The 13,699-nt window shown below is 38.8% G+C and overlaps 1 protein-coding gene and 1 pseudogene across 2 annotated transcripts; both read right to left on the reverse strand.

The window, feature by feature from the left end:
• Positions 1–3,296: 3,296 nt before the first annotated feature.
• On the reverse strand, positions 3,297–6,151 carry LOC106381946 (annotated as a pseudogene).
• A 3,002-nt stretch (positions 6,152–9,153) lies between these two features.
• LOC106381945 (phosphomevalonate kinase, peroxisomal) lies at positions 9,154–12,339 on the reverse strand. Of its 2 annotated transcripts, none has more exons than XM_013821884.3 (11): positions 12,120–12,339; positions 11,899–11,932; positions 11,589–11,739; positions 11,389–11,486; positions 11,131–11,237; positions 10,992–11,044; positions 10,509–10,886; positions 10,329–10,433; positions 9,992–10,219; positions 9,778–9,900; positions 9,154–9,605 (listed from the first exon to the last, which is right to left on the reverse strand). In XM_013821884.3, exons 2-11 carry the CDS (start codon positions 11,904–11,906, stop codon positions 9,339–9,341), a joined length of 1,518 nt encoding a protein of 505 aa, XP_013677338.1. In that variant the 5' UTR covers positions 11,907–11,932; positions 12,120–12,339; the 3' UTR covers positions 9,154–9,338. The 2 variants fall into 2 exon arrangements, with proteins under 2 accessions (XP_013677338.1, XP_022564065.1); XM_022708344.2 differs by having other exon boundaries at positions 12,063–12,249.
• Positions 12,340–13,699: the final 1,360 nt, after the last annotated feature.

Below are 13,699 nucleotides of genomic sequence, written 5' to 3' on the forward strand. Positions count from 1 at the left end.
GGGAGACATATGTGGACCAATACACCCACCTAGTGGGACGTTTCGGTATTTCATGGTCCTGATTGATGCATCGACCAGATGGTCGCATGTCTGTCTACTGTCCACACGAAATTTGGCATTTGCACGCCTGCTTGCTCAGATAATAAGACTGAGAGCACACTTTCCAAACTTTCCTTTAAAGACTATACGTCTAGACAATGCTGGTGAGTTTACGTCCCAGACGTTTAATGACTATTGTATGTCCATGGGGGTAAGTGTAGAACACTCCGTGGCACATGTACATACGCAGAACGGCTTGGCCGAATCATTCATTAAACGTATCCAGCTGATAGCCAGACCATTGCTCATGCGGTCTCTGCTCCCGGTATCAGCATGGGGACATGTCGTATTACATGCAGCAGAACTGATTCGCATCAGGCCATCTAGTGAGCATAGATATTCACCATCCCAGTTACTCACGGGTCATGAGCCAGACGTGTCCCACATCAAAACTTTTGGATGTGCCGTCTACGTTCCAATTGCTCCACCACAGAGAATGAAAATGGGACCACAAAGGAGGATGGGAATATACGTAGGATATGACTCCCCGAGCATTATAAAATATCTTGAGCCAACAACCGGTGATTTGTTTAAGGCCAGATACGCAGACTCACAGTTTGATGAGTCCACATATCCGACCTTAGGGGGAGATAACGGCCGGTTGAGCAAAGAATTAAGCAATGAAATCGAATGGTCTCAACCATCAATATCTTGGCAAGATCCTCGGACTAAAGAATGTGATATGGAAGTCCAAAAGATTATACATCTTCAAAAGCTAGCTAATCAACTGCCAGATTCATTTGCTGACCCAAATAGAGTGACAAAATCGTATATCCCGGCTTGTAATGCACCAATACGAATAGACGTCCAGAAGGGACAAGGTCAAGTGGCTACAGAGTCTAACCAACGTCTCAAACGTGGTAGACCTATTGGTTCCAAAGATAAGCAGCCTCGGAAGTCCAAGAGAGGTGCGGGATCCGAGAGCATCATGGAAACCGTCCAGGACATTGATGGATCGGCCGAGCCGACCCAGACGGTTGAGCCAAGTGAGCCGGCCATGCCAAATGATCCGACCGTTCCAAACGATGGGGTTCGGGACGCCGAACTTCATGGGACACAAGGGCCGGACAATCAAGAGATCTCTATAAATTATATAATGTCTGGAACGAAATGGAACAGAAATGATATCGACGTCGATGATATTTTTGCTTATAAAGTAGCACTTGAGATCATGGAAAAAGATGAGGATCTGGAACCCACGTCCATATATGAATGCATGCAAAGATCAGATTGGATCAAATGGAAAGAAGCTATAAACGTGGAGTTAGAATCATTAAAGAAAAGAGGCATTTTTGGCCCTATAACCGTGACACCTAGAGATGTCAAACCAGTGGGATACAAATGGGTCTTTGTGAGAAAGAGAAATGAGAAAGGAGAAGTAGTGAGATACAAAGCACGGCTTGTAGCCCAAGGATTCTCACAGAGACCAGGAATAGATTATGAGGAAACTTATTCCCCTGTGGTGGACGCAACTACATTACGATACTTGATCAGTCTGGCCGTGAAAGAGAAGCTTGATCTGCGCCTAATGGATGTAGTAACTGCGTATCTGTACGGTCCACTGGATAATGAAATTCATATGAGAGTTCCAGAGGGTATTGAGCTCAAAGATAAGAAAGGTTCTCGAGAACAGCATTGTATTAAGCTGAATAAAGCCTTGTACGGTTTGAAACAATCAGGTCGAATGTGGTACAACCGATTATCAGAGTACCTAATGAAAGAAGGTTATAAGAAAGATCCAATAAGTCCATGTATTTTTATAAAGAGATTCGACAGCAAGGGCTTCGTGATTATGTCTGTCTATGTGGACGACTTGAATGTGATTGGAACCCCTGGAGAGATTACCCAAACGGTCGAATGTCTACAGAAAGAATTCGAAATGAAAGACTTAGGAAAAACTAAGTTCTGTTTGGGACTGCAATTTGAGTATATGGATAATGGAATCCTTGTGCATCAAAATACATATACAGAAAAGATACTCAAGCAGTTTAATATGGACAAGACTCATTCCTTGTCGAGTCCTATGGTCGTGAGGTCCTTAGACCTTGAGAAAGATCCATTCGGACCAAGGAAGCCGAACGAGGACATGCTCGGGCCGGAAATACCTTACCTAAGTGCCATTGGAGCCTTAATGTATTTGGCTAGCCATACTAGACCGGACATCAGTTTTGCCGTGAGTTTACTGTCTAGATTCAGTTCATGTCCGACACTTAGGCACTGGAACGGAATAAAACATTTGTTCAGATATCTGCAAGGAACAACCGATCTCGGATTGTTCTATACCGATCGGCCAAGTGAGAACATGGCTGGATATGCAGATGCTGGGTACTTATCCGACCCACACAATGCTAGATCTCAGACAGGTTATGTGTTTATACACAGTGGGGCTGCAGTAAGTTGGCGGTCCACAAAACAAACCTTAAAGGCAACATCATCTAATCATGCCGAGATCATAGCCATGTATGAAGCAAGCTGAGAGCTTGTGTGGTTGAGGAACATGACCGGCCATATTCTTAAAGAGAGTGGCCTGGCCGTGGGAAAGGAAAAAGAAGAACCAACGATCATCTATGAGGACAATGCAGCTTGTATAGCTCAGCTCAAAGATGTATATGTTAAGGGAGATAGAACAAAACACATCTTGCCTAAGTTCTTCTTCACCCACGACCTGCAGAAGGCTAAAGAAGTTGAAGTGGTTCAGGTTCGGTCCAGTGACAATTCGGCCGATCTATTCACTAAGTCTCTGCCGACCTCAACGTTCAGGAAGCTGGTTCATCAGATAGGAATGCGCCAGTTGAAGGATCTTCAGTGATTCCTTCATCAGGGGGAGTGTCGTGTGTTGTACTCTTTTTCCTGTCTACGGTTTCCATTTTTTCCCACCTTGGGTTTTTGGTTTTCCTAGAGAGGTTTTAATGAGGCAACGTCGTGCATGATACAAACCCACACGGTTATGGCATCCAAGGGGGAGTGTTATAAATCATTATGTGGATGGCCCATAACCAATGACCATGTCTAGGCCCAGCCGTGGCCTTGCCCAAGAGGAGAGAGAATCGGCGTCCAAGAGGAGAGAGAGTCGGCTATGTCTTGGCCGACTTTAGATCTTAGAACGTTTTCCATTTATCTGTTTTAAATCTTTTTCTATTTCATGTTGTATTAGGTTTTGCATAATTTCCTTTTTCCTATACTTTGTAATCCTTATATAAGGAACCTCTATTACTCATTAATAATACACAGACAATTCTCCATTCTTTTACAACAGAAACAAAATTTATATGTTATTATTCGGGCAGAGCCGAATAACAAGACGAAAATCATATCCAACTATAATAATCATAAAATAATAAGACAAAACTAGTCTTCATCGTCAGAATCAGCAAATGTGATCTTCTTAGCTTTTGGAGCATCAGCTGCAATTTCTTTGAAATGAGGTCCATACAGTTTTGATTCCTGCAATTTTTTTAATCAGACAATACAACAGTACATGAGAGGAAATAATGTGTGTGGAGGAGATCAAGAATAAGATCAAAGAAATCAAACCTTTTTCTTTACATGAGTGCCAAACTTCAAAAGATCAGCGGGCACAACTTGTTTAGCTTCCCTGAGAACATTCACTAGCTCTCCGGCAAGACCCTTTAAAGAGACAGTGAGTGTGAGTGACACAGCTCTCCGGCAAGACCCTTTAAAGAGACAGTGAGTGTGAGTGACACAACAACATATCTCAAAAACGCTGAAAAGAAAGCTGCTCAAAGAATTGATTTTCTTTTCGAAGAAGTAAAACTCATTTACCTTGTTCTGTTGTGTGAAGAAGGTGTGTGCAACACCCTTTTTACCTGCTCTTCCTGTTCTCCCGATTCTGTGAACATAATCCTCTGTTGTCAAAGGGAAACTGTAGTTTATCACAACTTCCACGTCCGGGATATCGAGCCCTCTTGCTGCTACATCAGTAGCCACCTAACAATGAATAAAACAGTATCAATGCTCTGTTTTTTAGAACCAGCATGGTTAATACTACTATTATAAGCCATGGAGTTGAGAAACACGTACCAGCAATGGACAGGATCCTTCTTTGAACAATGCCAAAGACCTGGTACGTTCGCTCTGTGCTTTGTTTCCATGTATATATACAGCTTTCCAGCCTCTGAATAGTTATGTAAATATTTATAATCAAGAGCAAAATAGTCAAGATTTTTGTTGAGTTGATTTAGGGGAAAAAGATCAAACCTTGTCTGAAGAAAACGCTCAAGACGGTCAGCTTCCACCTTGTATAAGGCAAACACCAAAACCCTGTTTCTGCAAACACCAAAAACGCTTGGTGTTAGTATGGTGTGACAAAAGGAAAGATCTGGTAACTGAGTAGCAGATTTACTTTTAAGACTTGTGGTATTTTTTCTAGTAAAGCAACTAGGCGCTGGTCACGAGCACGATCGTCCAAGACCTGAATTTTTAGACAAAACAAAGACATGTTGTTAAAGGCGGTGAGATGATTTGCAGAGGGAAAACGCTACATACCTCGATGATTTGCAAAACGTCGTGGTTGGCAGCTAAGTCTACAGAACCTATGACTACCTGAAAGAAATTTGAATGAAAAAAAAACTGTGTAGGTTAGAGAAAAGAGGAAAAGATTACCTTGACAGGGTTTGGATCCATGAATTCCTGAGCCAATTTGTGAACTTCCATAGGCCAAGTTGCACTGAACATGACCATCTGACGAACTATAAGACAGATAAGAAAGAAGGAGAACTTTCATTAACAAAAAAAATGCAGGAAGAAATCAAACAAGATACATGAGTTGTTGGTTCCTCAACCACTTGCCTTTATTCGTCTTGCTCAGTATAAACCGGACTGGTTCCTCGAAACCCATATCAAGCATTCGATCTGCTTCATCCAACACCTGGCACATAGTAAGAACTCCTGTTACTATCTCTAATACATAGGCATAACAAAGAGATGTTATGTTGCTTGCTTACCACAAAGGAAACCTCAGAGAGACGAAGCTCATTAGAGTCAATCAGATCTCTCAAACGACCTGGCGTACCTATGACAATATCCTATACCACACAATATTAAATCGTCATTTGACTGATTAGCCAACACAAGACAGTGTAAAGAAGAAGTCTTACAACTCCAGATCGAATAGCGTTGATTTGAGGCCTTTTAGAGCTTCCACCATACACACAAATCGATTTCAAACCACACGGTTCTCCAGCTTCACTCAAAACATCGGATATCTACACAAACAAAAACAATAAGAATACGTTCCCTTTCACTTATATAATAACTAATGTTCTCTCTATTATACCTGAACAGCTAACTCTCTTGTCGGAGAAAGAACAAGACATGTCGGGTTCCTTGTTCCTTTACCGTTCTTGTTCTTCTTCAACATGTGCATAATCGCAGGAATCCCAAACGCCAATGTCTTACCTAAACCCACCATTTTTAAAAAACGTTTCATGCTTCTGAGATTGGCGAACAGAGAACATTACGAACCTGAACCAGTTTTGGCAATGCCGATAAGATCACGACCATCTAACAGAAACGGCCATGAGTGAGACTGAATGGGAGAAGGCTTCTGGAAAGTCTTGCAGCAATCGAGAACATTCTCAGGCAACTTAGATGCAGCGAAAGATGTTAAAGCTGCGTACTTTGCTTCCTCCACATCTTTCCCGGTAACGACAACTTTCTGTTCACTCTCTCCTCCGTTGCTCACACCTGAATCTTCAGGAACTTTATCAGCTTCCTTCTTCTTCATCTCTTTCTCATCTCTCTTACGCTTCTTCTTCTCTTTATTACTCAACTCCTCACCGTTGGTGACCTCTTGAGGCACTTCCACATCCTGAGTTTCCTCTGAGTGTTTGCTCTTCTTCTTCTTCTTCTTCTTCTTGATTGTTTCTGTCATCGGACTCTCGACGGCGGCTAAGGGTTTGTCGGAGACGGGAAGCTCTTGCTTTTTACCAGACATGTTTTTTTCTTATTTTTGTTTACGGTGAGAGTTGAAACGGCCGAACAAGAGTTTTTCTTTTTTGTTCGGTTTAGGTTTTTATGGTTTTATAGCATTGTAAAGTTTTTCTTTTGTCAAAACCATTGTAAAGTTTTTTTTTTCTGAATTTGCAATTTCGTCTGGATGTTTTAATAATTGTCTGAAAAGATCGTTACTCTTGTTTTATTATTTGTTTGTCAAATAAACCTTTTTCCTCCAAAACTTCTTTAATTCAAAAAAAAAAATATGTTAATAAAAATATATTTCTCTCGCTCTTCGCATTTGAAATGTTTGAGAGAATTTTTTTTTAAAGAACTTTTTGTGTTTCTTTGGAAACTATATTTTTAGTATGTGAAGATATTTCTTTCCGCTTGATAGGATAATAATCCAGATCTAATCGGATTTTTGCTTTGTTTAGTTATTCCGGATTAGTTCGGTGTTACTTTTTGCATATTGGCTCGGGAGTCATGGTTTGGATTCAATTCTAGAGGGCTAAACCATTTCTCATTTTGCGCGGAATGGAAACTATATATAAATTACTTTTACGTATTATATACTTTTTTACATATTATGAAATAATAAATATATATTGAATAATTAAAAATTCAGTAACTATTACATATATAATTAAAATGGTGTAAATAAATAAATTTTATTAATCTATTCAAACACTTTTTATATTTATATAGTATATAATTAAATTTAAATGATATTAACATAGGAAATAGTACATTTTAGTATTGATATATATTATATAATGTTTTCTACTCATATTTTTTTAATCATTTGTATCTTTTCATAACAAAACTTTAAATTACTAATAACAAAATTTTTATTGTCGGATGTTTAATAGTTTTAGTAATTTTAATTAAAAAAATACTCTAAATATTAAGTTTTCAATATCTGTTCAAAGTTTTTTTCAAAAAAATAATTATTCAAAATAAAATTTCAAAATTAAAATATTTATGTATTTTATATGGTATATAGTTTAATTTTTATAGATATTTTAATATTAATATTTATTAAATGAGACTTCCTACTTATTTGAATTTGTAATCATTTGTATATTTTCATTAAAACAAAATTTTAAACCATGGATCAAAAATATTTCAGTGTGAGACTTTTAACAATATTAGTAATTTATAGTCGTTTTCAAAAATTTTAAATATAACATACTTTAAAAAAATCAAAATTTTATTATATGGTAAATGTGATTGTTTAATTTATTTTAATAAGTTAAAATTAAAAATGATAAAGGATACACTGATTTTTATCAAATATTTTTTATTTAAAAATATTTATTATCATATATACTTTATCCACTAAGGAAGAACATTAATAATTAATTTATAGTTAGTTTAATAAAAAGTTTATTATATATTTAGATGGACCAAACTATTTCTCTAAAGATTATAAGAATTATTGTGGTGATGACACATGACTACCTTAAATATTGTAATGCTTCTCTTTTAATATATAAATGATAGACACCCTGTTCAAAAATGCGGCCGCCTAAGCGTTGTTTGGATGTTGACCGCAGCGAATATGTCGAAATCGGTGTAGCTAGGCGTTGACCCGCGTAAGACTACCTAATTTCCGCGTACACCGCCTAATTTCCGCTTAGACCGCCTAAACCTCCTAAGTTTTTTTTTTCTTTCATCCGTGTAAAGTTGAAACACGGTTGATTATCTTTTACTCATTATTAATGAATAATTACAATTAGATATCAAACCCAAAACAAACACATAATTACTTCATTTAGGGATTTTTCGTACCAAACACACCATAATCTAAATGTTCGACGAATCAAAAAGAAACCGTTTAGAATTATATATAAAAAATTATATAATTATGTCTAAGAACATGTGTCATCATTTTTAAAATTAGCTAAATATATTATAAATATATTAAGTTGTATTTAAAACTAGATCCCGCGTAATCTCTGAATACTCTCTAATTTTTCGGTAACTCGCTAGGTCCGGGTTGCCGCCCACTACGGCACGTGTCCATTACGTGTTCCAGAAAACAAAAGACATGTCCTTTTTTTCTGTGCAACAAAAGACATGTCCATTACTGGACTATTATGTTTTGACCCATAACCCGCCCATATGACATCCTGGTAGTGAGTGTCACACATATACAAAGAAAATGTCACACATATACAAAGAAAATCTCCATGATCTTTTTTTTTTTTTTTTTTGTCATCTATCCATCTAAACTAGATCAAGTGGAGAGTAGACAAGCCGATTCTCCGAAGAGTATCTCCATCTACCCGGGTCTGATCTATATGGGAAAAAATATAACATTTGATCCTTGCCTCCTTTGCTAACGCGTCTGCTCGGCCATTCTGACTCCGAGGAATATGAGATAAACTCACATCCTCGAAGTCCTCCTGTAGCCTCTGTAACGCCTCGATCTCTGTCGTGAAGGCTGGCCAATCCATCGGGTTTGTAGTCATTTCCACTAAGTCCGAGCAGTCCGTCTCAAATCGTACCGAGGTAATCCTTCTGTCTCTCATACAAGAGGCTGCCCAAAGTAAGCCTTCCATCTCAGCGTGCAAAGATGAGAGGCTCCTGTGGCACGCCCGTAATCCGAAAAATCCTGAGCCCATTTGATCCTTAAGACTCCACCCTAAGCCACTAACGCTGCCATTATTGATCCATGATGCATCAATTTGGCAGGTAGGAATTTGGGACATCCAAGGGGACACAGTCTCAACCTCCGAAGCATGTGGACCGTCTTGATCCTCATTTGCTTCCTCCTGCTCGTTGGCTTTCCTCCAACATTCTGCCTCAAGAGTCGCGTGTCGTAGAGTGTCGATTGGGGATACGTCTTTCCCACTGAAAAGTTTGTCGTTCCTCGCCTTCCAAATGTATCAACAGATCCATGGGAAGGTATCGAATTGTGGTCTCAGCGGAGCCACTTCAGAAAATCTCCATGATCTATGGAAGAGAGATTGTTGTAAGAAATAGGAACAGATTCCAGCTATTTAAAAGTGGAACTTGTTATTGTAGATTTGGATCCTAATCTTTCAAGCATTGAGATACCAACATCAGAAGCAGTGAAACGAAACAAACACAGATACGAACATTCTAAATCAGACCTTGTTTTGTTTTTGTTTTTTCCTGCGATTTTTTCCAAAGAGTCAAAGACTTACAAGTGGGTGAAAAAAATGCACTTAGCACCCAAGTCTATATGCAAAATAGTATACTCAACCAGCTTTAGTGATGAGCCTAACTCATTGGACACGGCCAAACAATGTTGCTTACTCAATATGAATTGATGAAACGCCTGAAGTAATACCTGTGGTGCGTGGATCACCACTTTCTAGGCAAACGCCGTGTGGATCTTCTTTCACCAACAACGCCAGAACATTGTGTGAACTCCATGCCTGGGTCAGTTTGCTTCCAGAATCCCCTAGAGTAATTGCAAATATGGCATCAAACCCACCAGCCCCAGGAACACCAGCAACTAGAACCCCTTCAGCATTCATTGTAGAATCCAAAAGTTGAGTTTGAGACTCAGGTTCTATCTGCAATTCCATGGTAACTCAAGGTCAATGAAGATGCAAAACATGAAGCAGAATGCGTTATTTGTGTAGAACCCTTATATATTGTATGCTGAGTAGTTTATGCTTCAGCACAAAAGTTTATCATTCGCAAATGGTCAATTAAGATATGAAGCAGAATAAAACAATAACTTACCGGAACACCAGCAGCCTCACCCATCTGCCGCATAAGAATCCTAATCCTCAACATAGCTTCTCTTGCTCCTAAGAGTTCTCGAATAATCGCTTCGTTGATTGGTTCAGTAGCGTGTAGCACCCACTAAACATTATATACAAGAGGCAAGTGAACCAAGCTGCTCCTTGATGTAAAATATCTAATGAAAGCAATACTCAGTAAATGGAATATATACCTTTTCAGAAGTAAGCACACTACAAGACTTGATGACTCCTAGATAAACATCCCAGTGCTCTTTGGCTAATTTGCTCAGACTGTTTAGCTTAGTTTCCAGCTCCAAATTTGCATCTGACAACTTTTGCCAGTTTTCTCGTGCCTTGTCTGGATCAGACATTTGCCACTTCTTTACAGCACCTACCATCGATGGTGTAGAGGATCCACCACTTCCAGGTTCTCCAAGGAACTATATAAGATACAATCATTTTTAGTACACATAAGTCAAGGGAATAAGAAGTACGTGAGGTGGACAACATTTCTTTCAGGTTAGACACTAGGTCTGATTGTTTGCTTACAAGATTCATCAGTGGGGGTAAACAGAACTCGGTTCTTTCATGATCCCATTTTCCCTTCAAGATTCCGCCAATAACTTCATGTAATGGCAAACCCGTTACTGCAACCTACAAAATATGGTAGTAGTCAGTATATTCCCAACCTTTTTAGAAAATTTACATAATAAACTTCTCATTACAGACCTTAGCAAATGACAAGACTTCTGGAGAGAAGCGAACATAACGCTGACTCCCGTAGACCGCACAGCTGACATCAAACCCACTTCCGACCTTCCCTTGTGCAAGACAGTGAGATGTTTGTGCTATCATATGGATAACATCTAGATCAGAACAACCAAACTTTCCTTCTTTACATGGATCGGAGAGGTCAACCACTCGGAGATAATGCAACAGAGCTGCAACCACAGCTGTTGTCATTGCTGCAGAAGAACCTAAGCCAGTTTTTGCTACTTCAGGCTTGCAGTTAGCGCCATTTGACTCGCATGAGTTGAATGTGATTGATGCAAAAGGTGCAAGGGTACCCAGCGATTCTGGTGTCAATGGAAGCCCAAGCGATTCTATCTATCAGAATAAACAAGATTATCAACATGTTGTGCAAGTATCTCAAGAGGAAGAATAAATGAACAAATGAAAGTGTAATTTAGGCAGTCTTCAGCAAAGGAATACCTGATTCCGGTATGAGTAAAAGTCATTGGAGCCTAGTATTGTGATATCAAGACCTGCAAAATCGATTTAAAGAAATAGTAACACATTCAGCCTCTACTTGAGAAATAAAATGATGAAAAAGCAGAGACTTGAAGATTGCCTTGCAAGAAGAGTTTGTGCAAGGATTCTTTGTCCTTGTGGCTTGCCAAATGAGCAGCAGCTATGGCATACTGTATAGCATGCTCTACAAAGGGGTTTCTTGAATCACTAAAAATTTTATTTTCAGAAAGAAGAAAAAACAGTGTAAGTTCTCTACCACCTATATTCGACAAAAAATGAAGTATCCGCAGTAAAACTTATGATACTGAACAAAAATGAAAACATGCAGTGCATCTAAAAAAAGTGTTTGGGATCTTGCCTTGCAGACACACACTGAAGAGTCAAATGCTTAAGTGACAGTTTATAAATGCTTTCTCTTGAGAGCTGTGGTGAAGTTAATTTGACATCTGTCCATTTCTGTAAAAATAACAATTTTGTATCAGCCTTCTTCTCACACTCACACAACATGATTACTTTCAAATAACACACGAATGAGAAGAAGATGGAGGAAGTGCATACCCAGGCCCAACTCTCAGGCTTGAGTTCAACATTGATGGGCTTCACAACCGCATAGAAACGTGCGTTTGTACTCAACACAAGACCTGCGTTTGGCCTCTCGAGTATGAGGTAGCCTCCAGTCATCAACACCTTCCCAGGAGCAGAAGCAACACTGCATAAATCGTCTTAGAACACATCACCCAAAAAGTGAAATCGATACAACCAACACGAATGATGCGAGAATAAATCCAATTCAAAATCAAAAGAAAATCTCAAACGGAAATCGAACAAGCCAATCAACATTTCGAAAATAGGGAGAGAAAGCACTTACACAGCCATTTCCAAAGAGTGATCGCTGATCTCACCTACGATCGAACAAGTTGCACTTCCAATTAGATAAAATCAAATCGCAAGCACAGATTCAAAGTATCTACGTACATAAACAACAACAACAAGAGAACTCCAATGCATGTTTATTGTATCGATTGAGAATACCTAGAACTCGCTGGATTGCTTTTGTAATCATGAACAATTTGTTGGCGAGACACTTACCAAAAATCTCTGTCTGGGATCGAGATCGCCGGATGTGATCGGTAAATTTGGATCGACGACGGTAAATGACCGGCGGGACAAGCAAGGGTAGATCGAGTTTGGACTCAGGGAAGAAGAAAGAAAGTGGGGGCCTAAGATTTTTTTTTTTTTATGGGTTTACCAATACAGCGACGAGGGTAAAATAGGAACTTACGTCAAAATGTATTCACAGACCTTTTAAACATTTTAGCTTCTTCTACTCATTTAAATTTTGTTAACAGCAGTCAAAAAAGTTTGACTCGTGAGTTTTTGGATAAATAATTCCTAATATTTAGTTGATTTTTTTTTTTGCTAAAATATTTAGTTGGTATTATTAGGTTAAACATATTTTTTTGGATCCAACTAGATCATAGATATAATGCATATGTTCGAGGTTAAAAATGGATTTTATTTGTCGCCCGAAATCATCAACCAGTAAATTGCAAAATCTTAATCTTCTTCTCATAGTCAGATATTGGTTAACTCCTTTGATCACACCTGAACACATTGATATTTAACGAAATCATAGTTCTAGAAGATGTAATTGTAACGCTCCGGTCGTTTACGCTAATGGCCTTCCCACAACCCGCTTACTCGGTTCGGTGGTTATATTCCGTGGGAGAGACTGTGCGTATATTTTTCCGAGGTTCATTAGTCACGCTTACTGATTTTTTTCCGTTCTTTGACCTCATCCGCACTATATCGCAAATCACTTCTCAATAAGTCACCCATCCTTCTTCTACTCCAGCTCAAACACGTTTAACTCTGAAGTTCTAAACGGATGTGTTCCCAAAAAGGTAAGCGCAGTTTCGTGACATAGGTAGTCAAATCAATTCTTTTAAGTCGTTACAGTAACTATCATTCAAAATGGGGCCAACCGATATCTTAAACTAGACACATTTGGTTAGTGTTATTAAATAATGCTATATACACGGTCAAACAAAGATATGTTAGTGCAAAGATGACATCACAATTGAGTAATGCAGAAGATAAATCAAGAGACAAAATAGATACAAGCAACCAACTATTGCTTTATTGAAAATCGCCTAAACAATCTATTACAAGACTTGCTTATCTGGTTTACACAACCTGTTAACACCGTAACAGCTGCTATTGACGGATTCCTAATCTTCCCAAACTTGTCTCTCTGTCGTCAGTACTTCAGCACGACCTAAGAACACCTCTAAGGGATTTTCACCCTTCCTCTATAATAATAGTCAGTGTCTTATGGAATACACACGACTCCATAGCTCTTTTATAGTGATCTCCACATTCCTGAAACCCTAGTCTCCAAGGAACATGGATATGGACAACTTCCATATCAATAAGTACACTTTCCTTTTCTTGAAATGCACTTATTCCTCAAGGTATAAACTTGCTCCCCAAGTTTATCTCTTGCCTTTTCTCCACGGTATAAACTTGCTCCTCAAGTTTATTCCACGCCAGCTTAGCATCTTGCATCCACATGGTCTCTACCACTCCACATGCCTCATGGTTCACTGTCTGACACACATTGCCTCAGCAACTACTTCAACGACTACGTCAAGACATAAACCCTCAGT

This window comes from Brassica napus, chromosome C8 (genome assembly GCF_020379485.1).
Source record: "Brassica napus cultivar Da-Ae chromosome C8, Da-Ae, whole genome shotgun sequence".
NCBI lineage: Eukaryota > Viridiplantae > Streptophyta > Magnoliopsida > Brassicales > Brassicaceae > Brassica > Brassica napus.